Source organism: Myxine glutinosa, chromosome 1 (assembly GCF_964187855.1).
Source record: "Myxine glutinosa chromosome 1, kmMyxGlut1.1, whole genome shotgun sequence".
NCBI classification, from domain to species: Eukaryota; Metazoa; Chordata; class Myxini; order Myxiniformes; family Myxinidae; genus Myxine; species Myxine glutinosa.
Window position 1 is genome coordinate 321,199,261 of NC_136261.1, and position 25,195 is coordinate 321,224,455.

General features: G+C 41.3%; 1 protein-coding gene across 2 annotated transcripts in view; it reads left to right on the forward strand.

Moving 5' to 3' along the window:
- LOC137411122 (serine/threonine-protein phosphatase 6 regulatory ankyrin repeat subunit A) overlaps positions 1-25,195 on the forward strand; it is a 203,643-nt gene that overhangs the window by 67,508 nt on the left and 110,940 nt on the right. For both annotated transcript variants that reach the window (XM_068096573.2, XM_068096581.2), the window contains exons 2-4: positions 4,311-4,394; positions 6,832-6,910; positions 7,119-7,189. In XM_068096573.2, the coding sequence (XP_067952674.2) occupies positions 4,311-4,394; positions 6,832-6,910; positions 7,119-7,189 (234 nt within the window). The remainder of the gene's footprint in view (positions 1-4,310; positions 4,395-6,831; positions 6,911-7,118; positions 7,190-25,195) is intronic.

The window sequence follows — 25,195 nt, forward strand, 5'->3', positions numbered from 1 at the left end:
TAATAGAATACATAAACCACCACCATTTCATCCGAATCTGTAACTTGAAAAAAATTAATTAATAATGTCATTCATCGAATAATTAAATAAGTAATCGATTGATTAATTAATCAAAAATACCTTTTACAGCCAGATCACTTGGTCATTGTCATGTCCAAATATCAGCTTTCTAGCTCAAAAGGTGCCTGAGATATTGCCCAGATGAGAAATAAAATAAATAAATAATTAATAATGAAGATAAATAAACAATAATCATAAAAAAGTTAAATAATTAATCAATTCGCTCATAGAACACATAAACCACCAACCACCATTTCATCAGAATCTGTAACTTAAAAAAAAATTTTTTAGTCATTAATCGAATAATTAAATAATTAATTGATTAATTGATTAATCAATAAATCGAAAATAACCTTTGCAGCCAAATCACTTGGTCATTGGCATGTCCAAATATCAACTTCCTTACTCAAAAGTTGCCTGAGATAATGGCCAGAAGAGAAAGGAAATGTATTTTTTTTAGTACTTAATTAATCGCTAATAATTAAATAACTAATCAATTAATTGATTAATCAATAAATCAAAAATATCTTTTAAAGCCAAATCACTTGGTCATTGGCATGTCCAAATATATATCAGCTTCCTAACTCAAAAGGTGCCTGAGATATTGCCCAGATGAGAAAGAAAATAAATAAATGATTAATAATGAAAATAAATAAATAATAATCATAAAAAATTAAATAGTGAATCAATTGGCTCATAGAATACATAAACCACCACCATTTCATCCGAATCTGTAACTTAAAAAAAAAAATTAATTAAGTAATTCATCGAATAATTAAATAATTAATCGATTAATTAATTAATCAATAAATAAAAAATACCTTTTACAGCCAAATCACTTTGTCATTGCCACGTCCAAATATCAGCTTCCTAGCTCAAAAGGTGCCTGAGATATTGCCCAGATGAGAAAGAAAATAAATAAATAATTAATAATGAAAATTAATAAATAATAATCATGGAAAAGAAATAATCAATTCACTAATAGAACACAAACCACTGCCATTTCATCAGAATCTGTAACTAAAAAAAAAATAAAAAAATTTGTCATTAATGAAATATTTAAATAATTAATTGATTAATTGATTAATCAATAAATCAAAAATAGCCTTTGCAGCCTAATCACTTGGTCATTTGCATGTCCAAATATCAGCTTCCTAACTCAAAAGGTGCCTGAGATAATGGCCAGAAGAGAAAGGAAATGTATGAGTACTTAATTAATCGCTAATAATTAAATAACTCATCAATTAATTGATTAATCAAAAAACAAGAAATATTTTTTTGACAAAGGACTTGCTCACTATTGTGCCGAAATTTCAGCTTCCTAGCTCAAAGGATGGCTGAGATATCACCCGCACAAACAAGAAAGAAGACAAACAAGAATGAAAACAAACAAACAACCAGTGTGAAAACTGAGTACTCCCTTTCAGCGTGCGTCATTGCCGAGCACCCTTCGATGCCCGGCAATGACGTTATGCAGCACCTGGGGATGGCAGAGGAAAGGTGCGGTGTACAACAAACAAACAAACAACCAGTGAAAAATGAGTACTCCCTTTGAGCGTGCGTCACTGCCGAGCCCTCTTCGGTGCCCAGCAATGATGTTATGCAGCGCCTGGAGATGGCATAGGAAAGGTGCGGTGTACAACAAACAAACAAACAAACAAACAGAGTGAAAACTGAGTACTCCCTTTGAGCGTGCGTCAATGCTGAGCCCCCTTCGGTGCCCGGCAATGACGTTATGCAGCGCCTGGAAATGGCATAGGAAAGGAGCGGTGTGCAATAGTCATGCAGGAACCTCCTGATAAATATTCTGAATTGATGCAGAATGACTTAAAGCCAATTGTTGTTTTTTTTTTTTTCCTTCTCAGTCGTACTTTGAAGGAAACATTTCCATAAAGAGGAACAAACGAAATTATAACTAGTCTGAAGCAAGTTGTATTCTTTAGAAGAAATAAGAAGCGGAGCTTCACTTGCGGTTGATTGTGTCACTTTATTTAAAAGTTGGGTTCGTTGTAGGGAATGCTCTGGGTACTTGTTGAATCATTGTGCTGGACACTAATATATGACTTTCTGAATTAGATGAAGGGAAGTGAGTTTGACATGCACCATTTTGGACTAGTCTGGTAATTGTGTCACAGTGGTCTTTTCTTGTGTGGCCTGTGGATCGTCAAATGGCTTGAAGTGCAAGAACATGGCGTGCTTCTTCGTGCCTTTCTTTTTTTCCCCCCAACCGTCATCTCCTGAAAAATCTGGTTTCAACGCTTACCCGTGATGATTCCACATGTTCTGAACATTTGCGAAGTCATCTGAGTCATGATGTTATCGGAATAAAGCGGTGCATCCAGCTATATGGATGTAACTCTCTCCGATGAGTTTTTATTTGCACTGAGAGCACAAATGGCCTCCTTTCCAGAGAGAAACTAGAATGGCACTCGGTGGAGCACAAACCTCCACCAGGCTGAACAGTTTATGTTTTGTATCCCACTAATAAGCCGAATCTGGATTCGGACCTGAACCAAAATCGAATCGGCTTGTTCTCGTCACCTAACCAACTCATCCACAGCTTTTAAAAATATGTTATATATCGCTTTTCGCCCGATTTCTCAATGATGAAGAATCACTTCAAAAATTAAATAATCCTCGTATCCGAATCCATATTCAGATCTTCACCAAAATCGAATAGATTAATCCTTGTCGCACACACAACCTCTCCACCAGGTTTCGTCCAAATCCGTCCACAACCTTTTGAGATATCTTGTTCACAAACAAACAAGCAGACATACAGACAGGGGTGAAAACATAACCTCCATCCACCTTCGGTGGCAGAGGTAAAGCAGGTAGGAGACCCCTTATCCCATTAACCTGTGCCTAAAATCTTCCTTACATGACCACCGTTACTTCCTCATGTTGTGACTCAAAACCGCATAGGACGAAGTAACTGCAGACTGCATCCTGCTGAGGACTTGATGTGGTTATGCTTCAATATGTCCAATCGGATTAACATCTTGCAGCACAAAGAGTACAATTGGAGAATGGTTGGAGGGCAGAGGTGAACAAATATAAGCATGCATATAAATACATATACTATACATATACACCGACAGGCGTTTAAAAAAAAATAATATATTTTTACAACCAATGTGAATGAAGTTAGCAACACAAATTTAGTTCAGTTTTTCCACTCATTGCATCCCATTAAGCATTTCATGACCTTTGTCTGAAATGGCTCTCTCAAATTTATGTGATGTTTTCCAATAAAATTTTATACTTCCATTCATTCATTCATTCATTCTTTGTGATTCCTCATAATTTCCTTTTGCTATACAACCACGTTCAGTGTTAAGGTTGGTGGACCAATGAGGCTCTTATAACTCCACAATAGAGAATTATGTGGCATTTCTTATCGGATTTCATTCCAATAAGCACATGTTGTGTTCCGCTCTCAAGGCAAGTGCAGAACCCTACGTTGTTTATATTTGTACATTGGGCGACGGGTGACAGATGGCGGTAAAGAGGATAAGATGATTTTGTTTGTGCTTGGCAAGCATTCCATGTATGCACATGTATGCCTTAAAGCTGCACATTTCAAAAAATGAAAGGGATAACATAACTTTATTTTGATGCTCAGTTTGTATATATTATTTTATACATATATATATATTTCGAATGATGAATTTAATATAACAACCACAACTGTATTGACAAATGGCAAAATGGTTTTAAAGAACAACCAAAGAAATTCTGCATTTTGTTCATTAGGTTCATCTTGTCATATGTTAATATTTTGAAGCTTTTTCCATCTGCAGGATGATGCACTCAAAATTTGAGGGCAGCATCTTTCCTTGGGGAAGTCCAAGGCTGGTCTTGGCTTTGCGGTTAGGGTACGGCTTGGGATCCTCGGATCCTGGGTTTGAATCCCGGTCGATCGCTGAATTAACGCCAGAGGGATTGACTCAGCCTGTCATCCCTCTGAGGTCGGCAAATTGAGTACCAGTTCACTGGTAATTCCCTGTGTGTCGCAAGAGGCGACTAACAGGGTTGGCGGCAGGAAGGGCATCCGGCTGTAAAACATCGCTTCAAAAAGGGGACCACGGTGCCCAAAAAAGGCCAACCCCTGCGCTGCAGGGAAAAATGGCCTCTAAAGGTGGTTCAAGCATTCCATGTATATTTCACATGATCTGTGCTTATTTGAGTGCAGATCTTTGAAACGTCATTGATTGTGTTTGTGTGTGTGTGTGTGTGCGTGCTCGTAGCCTCCACTTATTCAGGCGATATTCCATGGAGATCCAGATGAAGTCCGGGCGCTCATCTACAAAAAGGAAGATGTTAATTATCAGGTGTGTGGTGCTGTTATGGCAACATGATTGTATCCATTGGATAATTTAATCTCTCATTGCTTGCTCTGCTTTCATATACAATGAATTTGTTATATTCTCTGTATGTATATGTGTATATATATATATATATACATATACACACACACACACGCACACACACACACACACACACACACACACACACACACACACACACACACACACACAGACACACACACACACAGACACACACACACACACACACACACACACACACACACACACACACACACACACACACACGTATATCTGATGTCTTATTGTGGGTACTGTTTGCATCTCCCTCTTTGGTTTCATTTTATTTTTCCTTTTCATTTTTTCTTGAAACGGCTCTGGCAAGGCATTCAGTATAAAACGTGTTAATACCATTTAAAAGGCAATTATATTGGGAAAAATAACCTTGTTGGTGAATGGCATGCACAGTAAGACTTATGGAACTAGCATGTTCTCAGTGATTTTTGAGTGAAATTAGAAACAAATAATGGATAGCAGCACATCATGCATGCTTACTCCTTAAACAATGAAACTGCCTCAGCAGCCCTATGACTCTCATAACGTGAAAGGAATGGTTATTATTAACGAATGCCGGCAGCCCAGTTTAACGTCCCTCCGAGGGACGGGTACACACATTGATACCCCCCTCTACCTGTGAGACACCAGGGTGACAGTTTATAGCTGGGCCGAGATTCAAACCCAGGCTAGATAGCTCAGAGACGAATGTTTATACCTTGAGTATAGTCCATTCTGCCATACTGATTCCACTATCGTGCCGTATTCTTCATTCTGCAATTATACATGCCAAGAGCAGGGATGCTTTAAGAGGCGTGCTGAAGATAGGTCTAGCACTAGTCTCACCATAAGAAATTCACTAGTCTCACCATAAGAAATTCACTAGTCTCACCATAAGAAATTCACTAGTCTCACCATAAGAAATTCACTAGTCTCACCATAAGAAATTCACTAGTCTAGCCATAAGAAAAGACCGGGGGCAGTGGATCGGATTTGAACAGTCCTATTTCCTACTTTGGCTCTGAATCCAAACCTTGCATTTGGTAGTTAATAATACTGCCGGGGAGCATATTACCATTATTTTTTTCTTTCAAAATTATTTTAAAAATATAAAGGACCACAATAACCCTTAATGTAATAACACTAATATTATGCTATCATCAACAGTTTTGTTATTATAAGCGTTCTTGGCTATGATAAAGCTATGTTAACACGGATATCCACCTCAACATGCAACAACCCCATTGGTGGGGAAAACCTCATTGATGGGGAAAACCTCCTTGGCAGAGAAAACCCCCTTTGGGAAGGGGTCAAATGAAATCGCTACACCCTTCATCATATGACCTTTAGTCCTCCCATCAAGGTTTGTTGAGAATGGATAAGTAACGACTGAATATATCGCGGTCAAAAATCCTCAGACAGACAGACAGACACCAAATTGCGTATTTTAGTATGATTATAGATCTCCATTCACTAGTCTCGCCATAAAAAGACCAACGTTGAAGAATCAGTCCATCCCAACAGAATTATAGATTGATCAAATGTTGTGCCAACTTGTATTGTCAGATGTCAGGCCAACTAATTACATCTTGGCCGTAATATTCTTCTTGGTAATTCGTTTTGGTTCAACAGCATTGCCCTTCACATTATGTGCATGTTCTTCGATTAGTTTAGAACAATGTTCAAAAATCTTCATCAACTAATATTGTTTTTACCATGCTTAATAGGATGTAAAAACGTGAATTGTGATTTTGGGAATCAACCCTATATGCATTCTCTTCTATGCATGTGACGTGCCATCCTCCACAACAGGAGAGTAGATGTTGCCACAATGGTCTCAAGCAAGGAGTCCACTGGTTGGTTTGCCATTGCCCTCTCAGCAAGGATGGGATTTATCTCTGCAATTGCTGGATTACTATAATTCGTTCAACTGGCGTTGTTTGCTTGTTAATCACAGACAAGTAGATTATTTTGAAGCAGCCTGTAATCATGGATATAGTGTCTAAACTTTTAATGAATAAAGTATACGGAGGTTGAATTACAAGGTACATTTAAATCTTCTTTTATTTTGCTGCCTTGAGGTATGTTTTGTATAAATGTAATTGCTGGTGAGATTTGGGGCAAAGAGTCTATATGTACTGGCCAAAGCTGAAAAGGTTCCTGCCATTTCTCATCCCCTGCCATTCCCTACCCCCCCCCCCCCCTTAAAACCACCAATGTATTGTGCTATAGGTGATGTAATTATCTGCCACGGCCGGACTGATATCTTATTAATATGAAGAAAAGGAGAGCTCCATCAACTCGAACACTTTTTCAAAATTTGTCGGGACGTTCTTACCATCTGCCTCGCGTACGATTACATGTGACTGACCGTGTTTGCCACTGTTAGGACATGGACAAAAGAACTCCACTTCATGCCGCAGCCTTTCTGGGTGACCCCGACATCATTGAACTGCTCATACTCTCAGGTAAAATGCTCCCTCGTGTTGCCGAGACAATGAGAGTAATAGCAGGCAAGGTTTGGTGAACTTGGCCTGTAATTGTTTAACTTGTGAGCAATATTTTGTGTTCAAGATGTTTGTTTTCCCTTTTTTTAAACTGCAATTTTAAAAAATCAGGCATCTGCAATGTGAAAGCACACCTGCCATCTTTTGTAAATTCCTACTTGTGCTTCAGGTGCTCGAGTGAATGCCAAGGATAGCCAGTGGTTGACCCCTCTACATCGTGCGTGTGCATCCCGCAGTGAGGTGCATTATCTAAATATGGGTTTGCTGTGACTCTCTGCGTTTGATCAAAAGTTCATACATTAATTGATGATGTGGGCAAATTAATATTTAATTAATTCCTTTACTTTGTAGCTTTACCACTACATGCATAAGTAAATGACATGTAGTTTGTATTCATATGGATGTCTTCGCTTCAAATGTGTGGTGAAACTTCTTCAGAGCAATGTCCCACTGTGTTGCTCTGTCTGTCTGTCTGTCTGTTTGTTTGTTTGTTTGACCTGTCCATAACTTGAACACTTGGTCATACAAAGTTTTTAAAAAAAATACCATTTGCACTGCTTTGAAATAAGTTGTGGAACAACTGATTAAATGTTAATGTAATTGAAGGTCCAATATTTGAGTACACAATTTTTCAATATTATTAACTAGGGATGAAGAAGAAGAAGAAGAAGAAGGGGTTAGCCAGCAGAGGCTGTTCGTAATGGACATGAGGTGGAGAAATAAAAGACAAAGGGCGAGTATGAGAAGGGGAAAGATTAAATTGTGGAATCTGGGAGGAAAGAGGCTGGTCCTCTTAAAAAATGAAGTCAAAAGAGACAGAGTGACACGAGGACGGAGGGGTAAAAGGGATATGGAAAAATTTGAAAGAAACCGGTCATGGCAGTTGAAAAGATAGTGGGGATAAGAAAGGGAAGAAAACCCAAGGAAAAGGAAACATTTTGGAAATACAAGACATGATTAAAAGGAAGAAAATGGCAGATAAAGAATGGAAAACTAAATGAGAAGATCAAGCAGGAGAGGGTCATAACACTCTAAACGGTGAGGCAAAGAAAACAGAAGGCAGCACAGGAATGGTATGATAAGTTGGAAACACCAGAGGGTGAGATTATCTCTAGGATATCAATAGATAGGTTGAAGCAAAAGCAGGACTTGGGGGTGGAAAGGGATGCAGTAGATGATGCTGGTCAGGTCAGATACAACACGAAGAGGAGGAAATTAAGAGACGGTGAAAGGAGTAATGTGGGAGGATGAGAGAGGCCCTGATGGAGGCATGGAAAACTGAGGAATCCATGAAGGTGGTTCAACAGGAGGGGGTTATAAAAGCACTTGACAAAATGAAAAGAGGAAAAGCCTTTGGATCATCTGAAGTTGCGATCGAGTTGGTGAAGGCGCTAGGAACTGAGGGAGTTAAGTGGATGGCAGAGTTGATTAGGAAAGTGTGGAGTGTGGAGTGAGGAGACGATACCAGATGATTGGAGGGAGAACATAATAGCAATTTTCAAACCGAAAGGGGACATCTCAGGACATAGTGTGTGGAAATTACAGAGGTTTAAATTAATGGAGCATGCTATGAAGATACCAGAGATTTGTAGACCTTAGGTGAAGGGAGATTGTGAAGGTAGACGAGATGCAATTATGGATTCATGCAAGGAGGGGGACATGGAAGATGTGATTTCCATCATGAGACAGGTGTTCAGCAAAAGTTGTTGGAAGGAACTAAGAAGCTGTACTGGGTATTATTCATAGATACAGAGAACATTGTTAGCATCGTGATGGAAATGTATACGGCAGCCAACACTGTGGTTGGTGGAAGTTGGTCTATACCAGGGTCCTGCACCAAATCCCTTCCTTTTTGTAGCAGTGATGGGCATTCTGAGTGACAACAGAGATAGAGAATTGTTGGAGCTCCTGTTCGCACATGCTAGAAAGATAGAAGTAATGATGTGTGTAGAGAGGGTCAAGATTGTAGATATAAAAGGTGGAGACCTCACACGAGTGGATAAATTCAAATACCTTGGTCCAACATGAAAGGAATGGGAGGTTGTGAAGCAGAAATCCAGGATTGCGTGAAGGCAGCTTACGCACAATGGAAGGAGATTTGTGGAGTCGTCTGTGATAGAAGGATACTGAGAAAATTGAAGGTTAGAATGTACAAGACAGTGATGAGAACGGTTATCTATATTATAATAGCCGTAGATGATTCTGTCTGTCTGTCTGTCTATCTGTTGGGTGTCTGTCCGGGGTGTGGCTTACTCGGTTTGCAGAGTAGCTCCACCCATAGCTCCACCCATTCTGGGAGAGGCTTCATATAATTATAAACAAATATCCACCATTTTATTAACTCGCATAGCTTTGAGGCCTATTTTGTAGGCCCGTGGTGTCTTGCTCTCTCTCCCAGTTTTATTTCAAATCAAATTCGATATATCATTTCATTTTTCACAGTCGCTAACATAGTTTTAGACTCGGTTGAAAAAAAACGGGAAGAAAATCCGATGAAAGTTGCCCTTTATAGAACGAAATGAATTCTCAAACGCCTGTAACTTCAAGGCCATTGAGTCTCTCTCACGCCTTTATCTCCAATCTAACTCACCATATGATTTCATTTTTATCGATGGTTTTAGACTCGGTGTCAGCAATAATTGAGAACATTCCACACACGTGGGAAAATGCAGAGATATATTTTTAAAAATCGCGTAATGGTGTATCATACACCGCCCAACATGACACCGACGGCAACGTGTCGATATATATTAAAAATTCGCTTTTGCTTTTCCGTTAAGATATATTAATTTTTCGTTTGATGACAGTCGTCACAAAAACGTCAACAATGATGCCGACATATATTTCTTCGTTTTTATTTCATTCAACATTATTAGCCGGAAGTAAAATATGTTTCAGGAAATTACCGAGAGATATTTCTTCGTTTTTCTTTATTAGTTATGTGCGCATTCACTTTAAATAGGTTTATTTGAAATCTTTAATTTTCCACAATATAATTTACTTGCCATTTATAATTTGATGATTACGAGACACTTCCTCTTGAGGATCGTGACAATTCATGCGCTGCGTGGAAACTTATATTTCCAAAATGAATGAGACGATCGATGAAGAACGCAGACTTGAACAGGATGTAGCAAGAAAACGAATGAGACGGGCGAACGAGTCCATCGACGAACGTCAATGCAAACTTGCGGGGTCACCCGTGGGAATCCCACGGGCATGGATGTGTGTGACATTTCGACATATTGAGTTAGATGCTGCACATTCATTTTTACAAAATGGTTACTGGCAAGTCATCAGATCCAGAAATGGTGTAATGAACACAATTTATTTACGCGCACGCAAGAAAGCAAGACGGGCCGATTTCCGATTCTGATGGGCGAGACGGGCCGACGGGCGAGACGGGCCGATTTGGAGCAAGAAAAAGAACGAGACGGGAGAAAAACGAGAGAAACGAGACGGGGAAAGCCGATTGGAGAGGCGAGTGAGGAGCGATTGGAGAGGCGAGTGAGGAGCGATTGGAGAGGCGAGTGAGGAGCGATTGGAGAGGCGAGTGAGGAGCGATTGGAGAGGCGAGTGAGGAGCAATTGGAGAGGCGAGTGAGGAGCGATTGGAGAGGAGTGTGAGGCGCGATTGGAGAGGAGTGTGAGGGGAGATTGGAGAGGAGTGTGAGGCGCGATTGGAGAGGAGTGTGAGGCGCGATTGGAGAGGAGTGTGAGGCGCGATTGGAGAGGAGTGTGAGGCGCGATTGGAGAGGAGTGATTGGAGGGGAGTGTGAGGTGCGATTGGAGAGGAGTGTGAGGCGCGATTGGAGAGGAGTGTGAGGCGCGATTGGAGAGGAGTGTGAGGCGCGATTGGAGAGGAGTGTGAGGCACGATTGGAGAGGAGTGTGAGGCGCGATTGGAGAGGAGTGTGAGGCGCGATTGGAGAGGAGTGTGAGGCACGATTGGAGAGGAGTGTGAGGCACTATTGGAGAGGAGTGTGAGGCGCGATTGGAGAGGAGTGTGAGGCGCGATTGGAGAGGAGTGTGAGGCACGATTGGAGAGGAGTGAGGCGCGATTGGAGAGGCCTGTGAGGGATTGGAGAGGTGAGGGATTGGAAAGGAGAGGAATGTGAGGGATTGGAGAGGAGAGGAGTGCTAGGTGGAGAGAGTAGAGTGTCAGGTGGAGAGAGGAGAGTGTCAGGTGGAGAGAGGAGAGTGTCAGGTGGAGAGGAGTGAGGGGTCACATATTATGTGAAATAAATAAATTGTGTTCATTACACCATTTCTGGATCTGATGACTTGCCAGTAACCATTTTGTAAAAATGAATGTACAGCATCTAACTCAATATGTCGAAATGTCACACACATCCATGCCCGTGGGATTCCCACGGGTGACCCCGCTAGAAACAAACGAAACGGAACGGAACCCAACGAAATGAATTCTCAAACGCCTGTAACTTCAAGGCCATTGAGTCTCTCTCACACCCTTATCTCCAATCTAACTCACCATATGATTTCATTTTTATCGATGGTTTTGGACTTGGTGTCAGCAACGTGGGAAAATGCAGAGATATATTTTTAAAAATACACCATATCACCGCCCACCGCCAACAACCGCCCAATATGTATCATACACCGCCCAACATGTATCATACACCGCCCAACATGTCGACATTATCGCTTTTTCTTTAAACCGAGTGAACCGAGCCGAACCGAATAAACCGAGTGAATTCACCGTTTACTTTTGATGACAGTCGTCACAAAACGACATATATTTCTTCGTTTTTATTTCATTCAACATTATTAGCCGGAAGTAAAATATGGTTCAGGAAATTACCGAGAGATATTTCTTCGTTTCTTTATTTATTAGTTATTTGCGCATACACTTTAAATAGGTTTATTTGAAATCTTTAATTTTCACAATGTAATATATTTGTCATTTGATGATGACGAGACACTTCCTCTTGACTCGTGACAATTCATGCGTTGCGTGGAAACTTCCATTTCCAAAATGAATGACACAGTCGATGAAGAACGACTCGGTGTCAGCAACGCGGGAAAATGCAGAGATATATTTTTAGAAATACACCATATCACCGCCCAACACCGCCCAACAGCCAACAAGTATCATACACCGCCCAACATGACACAGACAGCAACATGTCGACATTATCGCTTTTTTTTTAAACCGAGTGAACTGAGCCGAACCGAATACACCGAGTGAATTCACCGAGCGAATTTCATCCAATTCCACCGAGTTTCATGAAACCGAGAGATATTTCTTCGTTTTTATTTTATTAGTTACCAGCAGAAGTACCCAGCGTTGCCGGGCGGGGGAGGGGGGAAGGGCACGTACACTTTAAACATGTATATACATGTGGGATGTGGGATATATACATGTGGGACATGTGTACGTGTGTGTGTGTACGTGTGTGTGTGTGTGTGTGTGTGTGTGTGTGTGTGTGTGTGTGCGCGTGTGTGCACGTGCATATGTGTGTGTATATATGTGTGTGTATGTGTATGGAGGCTAACCCCCGCTCTAGCAGGGAAAATGGCCTTAAAATGCATGTTGTTGTTGTATGTGTATATATATATGTCTGTGTGTGTGTGTATGTGTGTATATGTGTCTGTACATGTGTGTGTGTGTCTGTTTTTGTGTGTGTGTGTGTGTGTGTGTGTGTGTGTGTGTGTGTGTGTGTGTGTGTGTGTGTGTGTGTGTGTGTGTGTGTGTGTGTGTGTGTGTGTGTGTAAACATGGGCCGGTGTGTGTGTAAAGTGTGAGGAGGTATTGGAGAGGAAAATGCAGAGATATGTTTTTAAAATCGTGCCATGATGATAAACGAAAATACACCGCCTAAAATAACAGTCGACATATATTTAAAATTCGTCACACACATCCATGCCCGTGGGATTCCCAGGCATGGATGTGTGTGACATTTCGACATATTGAGTTAGATGCTGCGCCTGCACATTCAGTTATATAAAATGGTTACTGGCAATTGATCACATCCACAAATGATGTAATCCACACAATTTATGTACTTTACATAACACTAGGGCATGCCCGTACTATATATAAGCTAGGACGTGCCCGTACGTGGGTGCCCGTTCCTTGCCAAAAAAAAAAAAAAAAAAAAATTTGTGTAGGGGTGTGTGTGTGTAAACATCCTAGGGCGTGCCCGTACGTGGGTGCAAAAAAACATGCGTGCAAACAACAACAAAAAAAAACTTTGAAACCACGTGGCAGTAACGACCACAGAACCCCCCCCCCCCTCTATTTACATGAATGGTTTGGTCCATTCGCAACGACCACAGAACCCCCCCCTCTATTTACATGCAATGGTTTGGTCCATTCGCAACGCCAAAGCGAACGGCGAACGGCTAAATCGCCATAGCTCGGTAAGTACTTGTCCGATTAATTTCAAACCTTGAAAAGGCACATCCTCGGGTCCCCAGCAATATACCTGGCAAGTTTAAAGTATATCGGACCCGTGGTTGTCGAGAAACAGCGGTCACAGACAAACAAACAAACGTACAAACGTACAAACGTACAAACGTACAAACAAACACACAGAGATTACTGGAATTATAGATAGACTAGGGCATGCCCGTACTATATATAAGCTAGGACGTGCCCGTACGTGGGTGCCCGTTCCTTGCCAAAAAAAAAAAAAAAAAAAAATTGTGTAGGGGTGTGTGTGTGTAAACATCCTAGGGCGTGCCCGTACGTGGGTGCAAAAAAACATGCGTGCAAACAACAACAACAAAAAAAAACTTTGAAACCACGTGGCAGTAATGACCACAGAACCCCCCCCCCCTCTATTTACATGAATGGTTTGGTCCATTCGCAACGACCACAGAACCCCCCCCTCTATTTACATGCAATGGTTTGGTCCAAAGCGAACGGCTTGCAGTGTTTGGTAAAGAAATCGCCATAGCTCGGTAACTACTTCTCCGATTAATATGAAACCTTGAAAAGGCACATCCTCGGGTCCCCAGCAATATACCTGGCAAGTTTAAAGTATATCGGACCGGTAGTTGTCGAGAAACAGCGGTCACAGACAAACATACACACATACACACATACACACATACACACATACACACATACAAACACACATACACACAGAGATTAATGGAATTATAGATAGATTAATAGGAATACATGCCCGTGTAGATGGGAATGACATATAATTCACCGAAAAAGTTGAAGCAACCGCATAATATTACGGTGATGTTTAACTCTGAGTGAGAATAGTTCTAAATTTAAAAAACTTTCTTCTGATATTTGTGATTTATTTCAAACAAACTGTATTTCCCATCTACACGGGCATGTATTCCTATTAACGTTGTGTAAAGTACATAAATTGTGTGGATTACATCATTTGTGGATGTGATCAATTGCCAGTAACCATTTTATATAACTGAATGTGCAGGTGCAACATCTAACTCAATAAGTCGAAATGTCACACACATCCATGCCCGTGGGATTCCCACGGGTGACCCCGCTAGTATTTATATGTTGCAGAAACATGGGGTTTGAGAAAAAGGGGAGAGGAATTGCTGGAGACGACAGACATGAGAATGCTTTAAATATATATATATATATATATATATATATATATATATATATATATATATATATATATATATATATATATATATATATATATATGTATTTTCAGAGTAACACCGAAAGCGTGGTTGAGGAATTAGGAATGGAATGAGGAGATGATGAGGAATGAGGAATGGAATGGAATGAGGAATGAGGAATGAACAGATGAGGAATGAGGAGATATATAAGAGAGATGGAGTTGCAAGTCGCAGAATCGCAGAAAGGATTAAAGAGATGTGGTTGCTGTGGTATGGACATGCAATGAGGAAAAAAGGATGAAGAAAGCATAGAATGAGCCAATTAGAGGGAAAATGCCAAGAAGACGACAGATATGGTGGAAATACATTTGAAGAGCACGTGATTGAGAAAGGAAGATGCAGAGGACAGAGGGGAATGGAGAAGGCGGATCCGAGTGGCTGACCCCTAACTGTTGTGATTAAGGCACAGAGAAGAATGAAGGAGGAGGAAGGTGACGTTTTATATATAGTTTTAGGCTGAAGCAAAAAATGGCTGATTACATTTTGGTGCATATAGACAGTGGGTTAGAGTGATTGTTCCCAAGTTCGATTTTGGCAGCTGTAATAATCTTACTATAATGGAGCTACAGTCACGTGAAAAAGTAAGTACACCCCATGTAAAGTATTGACTTTTTCAACATATTTCAACATATTTCAACATACAGCTATTTGATCTTCATTTCAACAATATTGATAGATAAAGGTGATATAATAGAACAAATATCATGAAACATTTACATTTTGTAGTCCATTGTATAATTTTAATAAACATAAATGCAAATTTTGCATGTGGAAAAGTAAGTACACCCCTACATTTATCACTACTTCAAATACCTAAAATTAGAATCAGGTGCACCAGCTCAGGTGCAAATGATTAGATCATCATTAGAGAGGATCTTGGGGGAACCTGTCTTATTTAAACCTCAGACATTTAGTTTGGTTTGCTCTTTGTTGTTGAAGTGTGCGGCGTCACCCTGCCTAGATCAAAAGAGCTCTCTGAGGCCTTCAGAAAGAAGGTTATAGATGCCTCCAAGTCTGGGAAGGGATTTAAAAAGATCTCCAAACAATTTGAAATCAATCTTTCGACTGTCCGGAAGATCATCTACAAGTGGAGAAGATTCCAACCAACTGCCAACTTGTTCAGGCCAGGCCGCCCCAGCAAGTTCAGCCCGAGAGCAGACCGCAAGATGCTGAAAGAAGTCTCGAAGGACCCCAGAATGTCATCATGTGACCTACAGGTTTGCCACTGTTCATGTCAAAGTGCATGTGTCTACCATTAGAAAGAGGCTGCACAAATTTGATCTACATGGGAGGTGTGCCAGGAGGAAACCTTTGCTGTCCAGAAAGAACATCAGGGCAAGACTAAAGTTTGCCAATGAACACCGAGGCAAATACCAGCACTTCTGGAACAATGTGCTCTGGACAGATGAGTCAAAGGTAGAGCTATTTGGCCACAGTACCAGAAGACATGTTTGGCGAAAGCCAAAGACAGCATTTGACGACAAGAACCTGATACCAACTGTAAAGCATGGTGGTGGAAATGTTATGGTTTGGGGCAGCTTTGCTGCTTCAGGGCCTGGGCAGCTCACCATCACAGAATCCACTATGAATTCTTGATTGTACCAGAGGGTGCTTGAGGATAATATGAGGCCATCTGTCAGAGTGTTGAAGATCAACCGAAGGTGGACCTTGCAACATGACAATGACCCTAAACATACCAGTAAATCCACCAAGGAATGGCTGAAAAGAAATAAATGGAGGGTTCTCGAATGGCCAAGTCAAAGCCCGGATCTAAATCCCATCTAGATGTTGTGGGGGGGATTTGAAACGAGCTGTGCATGCAATCAACCCCTCAAACATCGCACAGCTGAAATAATTCTGCATGGAGGAGTGGGCAAAAATTTCTCCCAGTCGATGTCAGAGACTGGTAGACAATTATAAGAAATGCCTACTTGAGGTTGTTTCTGCCAAAGGGGGCAATACCACCGATTGGAGCCAAGGGTGTACTTACTTTTTCCACATGCGAAATTTGCATTTATATTTATTTAAATTATACAATGGACTAAAAATGTAAATGTTTCATGATATTTGTTATATTATATCACCTTTATCTACCAATATTGTTGAAATGAAGATTAAATAGCTGTATGTTGAAATATGTTGAAAAAGTCAAAACATGGGGTGTATTTACTTTTTCACGTGACTGTATGTACACTACCGGTCAAAAATTTTAGAACGCCTCAATTTTTCCAGTTTTTATTGAAATTTATGCAGTTTAATGTCTCAATGTACTCTGAAATTAAGCATAGAACAAATAAACAATTGGAGATAAAAAAGAAATCATATAATCATTTTGTTTAACAAAATTTAATTTAAAATTTTGACTCAGCAAAGTAGACACCTTTTGCAGATATAACCGCCGAACACACTCGTGGCATTCTTTCTACAATGGAAATCAAATATTGTTCGGGAAGTTCTTCCCAACACTGTTGCAGAAGTTCCCACAAATGTGTTGCACTTGTAGGTTGCTTTGCTTTCACCCTTCTGTCCAGTTCATCCCAAACCAGCTCGATGGAGTTTAAGTCTGGAGACTGTGATTTGAAGATTTGAAGCTGAAGCCTCTTGTCTTGTTCTTTTCCTCGAAGGTAGTTTTGACATACCATGGAGGTGTGTTTAGGGTCATTATCTTGCTGAAGGATGAACCCCTGACCAACTCGGCGTATACGAGAGGGTATTGCATGGCGCTGCAAAATGCTGTGGTAGCCCTTTTGGTTCAGGGTGCCAGTCACTCTGTGCAAGTCGCCGACTCTGGATCCAGCAAAAGAGCCCCAGACCATCATGCTTCCTCCTCCATGTTTGACAGTTGGTGTCACACACTGAGGAACCATCCTTTCGCCTACTCAACGGCGTACAAAAACCCTGCGTGAAGAACCAAAGATTTCAAATTTTGATTCATCGGTCCATAAGACCTTCTTCCAGTCTTCAGTAGTCCACTGGCAGTGCTTCATTGCCCAGGCAAGCCTCTTTTTCTTATTTTGCCATCTTAGCAATGGCTTGCTTACTGCTACTCGACCTGTCAAACCTGTAGCTCGAAGTCTTCTCTTCACAGTTGAAACTGAGACTTGCTTACTTCGACCAGTGTTAAGCTGTGCTTGAAGCTGTTGTCCTGTCAGCCGCCTATCACGCAAGCTGTTGACTTTCAGAAACTTGTCTTCTGATTCTGTTGTGGCTTTGGGTCTGCCAGACCTCTTCCTGTCACAGTTTCCTCCAGTTTCCAATATACTACTTCCTGCAGTGCAATATTGTCCAAATAATGCTTCAGAGGGTGTAATAACAGTCTGTTCCAATACTGCTTTTATACAGACAGGGGTTTGTAATCAAATAATCAGCAGAGGTTGGGACACCTGTAGCAATTGTTTGCATCAACTTTCAAGGCTTAATTTACTTACATTGCTGCAGAACAGCTGTAAGTTGTTAACCCATTACTTGTTCCCTGAAGAAGGCCTTTTTTTTTTACAACATAACTGTGCAATTTACATTATTTCCTCGTTTTTGCTAACCTAAACTTTTTTTTTTTAACCTCGAGCAGTTTACTACTTACCTTTGTACCATTTCAGGTTATTCCCTGGACTTGAATTGCTTAAATTTCAATAAAAAGTGGAAAAATTGAGGTGTTCTAAAACTTCTGACCGGTTATGTATGTATGTATGTGTGTATGTATGTATGTATGTATGTATGTATGTATCTGAAACTCCAGGGATTGTGTTTTTCATAAATCAAATTGAGTACATGACTTTTTGGGGGGGGGGGGGGGGGGGGGGGGGAATTTAAGCTGGAATTCAATTGTAAAGATATATTTGCGCACAAAATAATTTAATTTGAAACTATCGCTCGGCCTCGGTTGTTTATTCCTGGTATGTGAAACACTGCAACCCATGCCGGCAGAGAACTGCATTTTTTGGATCGCCGGCTGCATTTTCCATCTGATCATCATGTAACATAGTATGAAGCTAGCTTTTACCATTGTACACACTTATTGAGTCAACATGATTATTGGGATGGTTTTGAAGGCCATAAAATAATAGTTGATGAGTCTTCCTTCGTGTTGGGAAAGGAGGTGCACAGAGCACACTGAACAACTGCAAGCACATCTACACTTGCCACAAGAGATGGTTTGAGCCCAACTTTTCGAACCTGAACTGAAAAAACTGGGAAAAGGCAGGAATCCCGATTCAATTTCCCAGGAATTTCCAGGAAACTATTTTCCGGGAAGAAACACTATCTTGGGCTCTATTTGATTGAAAGCTTTTCTCAGCTCTAGTTCAAGAACATTAGGCTTGCACCATCTCTAATCTTTATCATACATGGCAGTGTCACTGTCAGCAGTGTGGCAGGCACAATTGCTGTCGTTTTGGCTCGATGGACAACATAGAAGAAAATGAGCACTAAAATATTATCCGTAACTTTCAGCAGTGTCCTTTCATCTCATTCGCACAAGGGCCTCAGTCAACGTTCCACAACGTGGTGAAGGATGGTAGTGTGAACGCCTATTATCTGGTAACAATAATAAAGTGAGTCCATCGATTCTAGCACAAGCTTAATGCACCTCGGATAATTATTCCGACTAGCAAAGAACATGTCCCTACGGATTGGGTAATTCCCCAGAATTGGTATATTACATTCCGACTTGTAATAAACCTTTCACTGAGAGTGGAGCTATGCCAAACACATTTACATAGAGAAATTTGGGGTCATCCCATGCCCCCCCCCCCCCCTCCCTGGGATCCTCCCACCTCTTCCATCCCCCCTTCCCCACTCATAACCTCTGGGACTATCCTTTATCATAATCTTTTTTTTTTTTACTTTTTTTACCTTCCTGTGCACACCCTGAGGACAGACCACCAGTAACTCATTCTGCCTAGCATTTCAGGAGTGCATAGAAGTCAACCAAAGACAGACACACACTTCTGAAATTATAGTATGACTCTTGGAAAAATACAGCAACACATAAAATTGTCACTATTTTCCCTAAGCGAGCAGTTGTTTTAAAACAGACAGGGACAAATGGATCCAATTTTCATTGTGTCATCTGGGCTCAAAGCGGTTGGTGACAGAACAGTAATGAAGGAAAAGGAACTGTGGATCAGAGCCCGAAAGCTCCTGTGGCTTTGTGTTAGAAAGAGCCCGAAGGTAGTCTAATGACCAAGCATATAATCGCGCGGGGAATAATATCTCTGAGCAGCCCTGGTTCCACCTATTCAGCCACCAGCACGTCCGAATAAAGCAAGCCATGTAACATGATGCTCTCCTGGATCGCTAATGAAAGCAGTCTCCAGCAATGTTGAACCACCACTGATAACAACAATAACAAACTCGGCCAGTCAAATCTCTCCTTTTTATCCAAAAATATGCAGGCTAATTGGTGAGTCTTCCAGTGATTGTCCTCTTGAGCTTTGCACACGATTGTCATCGGTCATTTTGTTTGATGAGCAATCTAACACTTACCTCATCATGTTCTTTTCTACGTTAGATGGAATGAAGTTTTATGTTTGCAATGAATCATTTCAGGAGGATAAACCCCCAAAATACTCTTCTGAGTCGGTCCTTTCATTAATTTTTTCCATTCAAGAGAACCAAATTGAACTTGGATATTTCCATTAGGTGCCAGCTGTTTACGACATGAGCTGTTTACGTCATTAAGTGCCAGCTGTTTACCAGGTTTACATCATGACCACTCATTTGTAAATGAAAAGTCAAACAGTATCAGAACGGCACTCGGAAGAGTGCATACTTCCAATGGGCTGAACAGTTTACATTTTGTATCCCACCAATGGGCCGATCCGGATCCGAACCTGAACCAAAATCGAATGAATTCGTCCTTGTCACACACTCAACCTGTTGACCAAGATTTTTTTTTTTTTTTTTTTTGGTATACATAATCGAGGCTCGTGAAAGAGCTAACATTTATCACACAAACAAATCAAACAGACAAAGAACCAAAGTATATAAAAAGGGGAGCGGTAGACAAGATGGGGAGAGAAGGCGAAGCACATAAACACAACATTTGTGACGGACATCGGGAATGTGTGGGAGGGAGAGGGCTTGGGGGGAGGCAGCGTGGGAAGGGGGGGGGGGGGGGAGTGGGAGACGTATAAACACAAGGACTTCCAGGAAATAAGTTGGTATTTCAAAAAAGTGGAATGGGGGTGAAATTAGCGGGGGTAGAAAAGATCAAGGTTTTGGATGGGGGAAGATAAGAGATGATGGTGAACAGCTGTTTTAAAGACCTGGAGGGAGGAGTGGGATTGAAGGGAGTGGGGGAGTTTGTTCCAGAGGCGGGAGAAAAGAGGAATGAAAGAGTGAAGGTGAGCAGAGAGTCTTGATTTTGGAAAGTTTAACCATAAGAGGGTTGCAGGCAGATCTTGTGCGACCTTTAGGAATATTTGGGGGACAGAGCCCAGAGAGAGCTGGAGGAGCAAGGCCGGAGAGGAGTCAGTAGAAGACAGAAATACCACCAACATGCCTGCGGCGAGTAAGTGAAAGGCCCTCGGAGGTAGCTTCATCACGGGAGATTCCAATGATTCTGAACGTTTTGGTTTCAACAGCATGAAGACGAGCTAGGTGTGAGGCAGGAGCACCAGCCCAGAGGGGAGAGCAGTATTCCATTGAGCTGCGGATGAAAGCCTTGTATGTGGTGAGGAGCTCAGGTGTGCCAAGGAAGGACTTTGCACAACGGACGATGCCCAGTCGGCGACTGGCTTTGGAGGCCAGATTTGAAATGTGGTTTTCCCAGGAAAGATCATGGCAGATAGTGAGACCCAAAAGCTTGAGTGACAGAACTTCTTGGAGAGGATTATTCATAAAGTGGATGGGAGGTATTGTCCAGTCGGTCTTTTCGGAGAGACATCGTAAGAGTGTGAGATTTGTCAGGATTGAAAGACATGTTCCACTTGTTTGCCCAGTCAGTGATTTTGTCCAGGTCTGCAGAGAGCGAGGAGGCTGCAGACTGCCGATCTGAGGGATGAGGAATGGAGCGACAGAGAGTGGAGTCGTCAGCAAAGAGATAGAGAGGATTTTCAAGAGAGTCGGAGAGATCATTGATGAAGACCAGAAAAAGCACAGGGCCCAGAACACTGCCTTGGGGAACTCCAGCCTGAACAGGAAGAGGAGATGAGAGAAACCCATTCACGGCCACACGTTGACTTCGACTAGAGAGGAAGTCCGCCAGCCATGCGTGGAGATTTCCATGGATACCAAAGGAGGAGAGTTTGGTGAGCAGAGCGGGGTGCCCGTCCCTAACAAAGTGCCCGTCCACAAAGTTTTGTCCAAATCCGTCCATAACTTCTTGAGATATCCTGCTCACAGACAAACATGGGTGAAAACATAACCTCCGTCCAACTGGTGGCAGAGGTACAAATATCGCCTGAATGAAGGCTAGACGAGCTTTTGTTTTGTACCACACAGCAAACAGTAAAACGATTTCAAATTTGCAAGTATTCCTAAACTCAGCTTTCAAAAAGCAAAGCGATGTATACTCTATTTTTTCAGCAAGTTCATAATAGTAATTAATACAAAAGGAACATTCATTAGACTAGATGGATTTATGGAAAAAGGCCATGTATAAGCTTCTAGGTGCATTTTTGGGTAAAAGTTGGGAACCTCACTTTTAACATAATTAGGTTCATGAAAAAGAGGGGTTTTTCTGAGTTTTGAATAAACTGCTGAAGAACTTGGGCATTGGTGAACTCACAGAGGAGACGGTCAAATCTGCAGAAGCATAAAAACGACGAAATTAGGGCAGAACTAGCATGGCAAAAAGGACTGAGGGTCCTTTGTCTAAAAGTCCAAACAATAATAGAATCAGAATAGGAAAAGACCCACCACCATTTCTAATCAAAAAACGAAATGCACCTCCGTCCACTCCTTTTCCCAAACCCTCGCCTTCCTCTTCTTTCTTATTCTCCCCATGGTTCCTCCTCAATATACTTTTGCCCCCCCCCCCCCCCGCTATCTCTATATTCCCCTCACCAGTGTTGGTTGTTCTGTGCACATTATGAATCTGTTGATTCAGCACGACATATGTTGTTCTCCAAGACTGGTAAACCAGAAGCAATGTCACCCACAAGTGATGCTCTTCATTTCCATTTGATGCGAGTACACTATCAAGCCATGGTATGGAGAAATGCTCATTGTGCCATACCTGACCTTCTTGCACCTGTGGAAATGGGATGGAAACGTGGTGTTTCAGGACTAGAGCCTATTCTGATGTCACTGAGTCCAATCCCAGAAAGTTGCCTCGAGATGATTTGTTGTGCATGCCAGAAGCAATGCAAGACTCGACGCTGCAAATGTCGCTATTCAGAGTTGAGGTGCACATCAATGGGTGCCTGTCGGCAACAGAGTGATGATCAGACCTCTTGTATGAATTTGAGGTAGTTTGGCAAAACAACATGTGTGACATTCCTGAATGTTTGTGCTTCATGGGCATGTATACTTAATTTTAAAATAAATGGTTGTATGAAACATTGTCTTATTAAAACCATTTCCTATTTTATAGTGTCCAATTTCAATATCAGTTCGAATGTCTCTTTCAATATTTCGCCAACGATAATATAGACTAGATGGATTTATGAAAAAAGGCCAGGTATAAGCTTCTAGGTGCATTTTGGGGTAAAAGTTGTAAAGTTAAAGTAAAAGAGCTGCATGTATACATGATATGTAAATGCTTGTTCAAATAAATTGTCCAGAAATGGCAATTTGGCGGCCATTTTGTTTATGCTAATTAGAAGGTCAAAAACTCAAAATTCGGCTTGGGAACCGGATTAATCGAATTCAGCATACCCTAATTATGTTAAAAAGTGAGGTTCCCAACTTTTACCCAAAAATGCACCGAACATTCACATTACTCAGAAATCCATCTAGTCCACATGAAATTGAAATGAGCCCAATTTTGCAGCAAGGCATCTTGATATGAGGGTGTGCTCGTTAAATTGTCCTGTTCAGCCTCAGGAATGAGGGCAGCAATGAAATGTGTTCTGCTTGGTGCACAATCCTGCCAGAGTAAAACATGCAATTAATGCGTTTTCATCGTACTTCTGCTTGTTAAGAACTCCTCTTTTGCACTGTTTTAGAGCTCTCGTAAATGACATATTTTTGTTGCTGCTGTTTATGTCACCAATATGGAGTAAGCTGCATCCAATTGAACCATTGCATGTCCATTTTAAAATGGTATTCACATGCCGTATGCTCTTGCTATCTACTCCCTGAGGAGCTTATTTATTATCTCCGCCACCAAAGGTGGAGGAGGTCATGTTTTCACCACTGTTTGTTTGTCTATAAGCAGGATATCTCGAAAAGTTGTGGATGGATTCGGATGAAACTTGTTGATCAAGTTGTGTGTGTGACAAGGACGAATCGATTCGATTTTTGTGAAGAATCAGATTCGGATCCGGAGAGGCGCATTTTAAAGTGGATTCTTCACCATTGAGAGATGGTGCCAAAAACTATACATAGCATAATGTTTCAAAATGTTGTGGATGGATTCTGGAAAAACTAGGTGATATGAGTTCGTTAGGTGACAAGAACAAGCTGATTAGATTTGGGTTCAGCTACAGATGCAGATCTGGCCTATCAATGGGATACAAAATGTAAACTGTTCAGCCTGGCGGAGGTATGTGCTCTACCGAGTGCCATTCTAGTCTATATATTACCTATTTGGGTATTTGTTTGCAAATGTGACTCTCATTAACTGCGTGGTGGGAAGAATCTGATCCAATTACAAAGCAGTCGTCGTGCACTGTGTTTATGGCTGTGTTATAGAGCATGCCAGTTTTCCAGATCGTTCGGCTGACATTGCCATTTGCATATCCTTGTGGTCGTACAGTATCCCACGGGATCCTTTTGAACATTTACCAGGGAGCATTTCCATATTTTTGCCTTTGATCTCTTTGCATGTCAGAATATGGTAAGAACACACCTTGATCCTGAGAAATCAAATGTCTCATTTTGATATTTTCACCTCTGTGTCATACTGTGCGAGCAAACGAGCAAGCCTTTATTTGTTCACATTCCAGCGACTTAAGATTCATTGTGGAGCTGCATTGTGAATCCATCCACAACATCACATGCAGGACAAGAACATTAGGAGACATCACTGATGCATTCAAAAAGTTCAGTGCTCACAAAAAAAAACGAAAAACACAACAAGATCCCCAATTTGAGATTTAGTCTCAGGACAAAGGCTCAGAGCTCTGATAGTAATTTGGCACTCACCTGAGTTTTGGTAAGGCATGTCTGCTAAACCTTCATAAACCTATCAAGAACGAGAGTGCAAAGGATGGGGTTTAGGAGGTGAGGGGAATATAGAGAGATAGAGGGGGGCAAAAGTATATTGAGGAGGAACCATGGGGAGAATAAGAAAGAAGAGGAAGGCGAGGGTTTGGGAAAAGGAGTGGACGGAGGTGGATTTTGTTTGAGATTAGAAATGGTGGTGGGTCTTTTCCTATTCTGATTCTATTATTGTTTGGACTTTTAGACAAAGGACCCTCAGTCCTTTTTGCCATGCTTGTTCTGCCCTATTTTTCGTAGTTTTTATGCCTCCACCGCCGATGTCATTGTGTTTTTGGGCTGTCC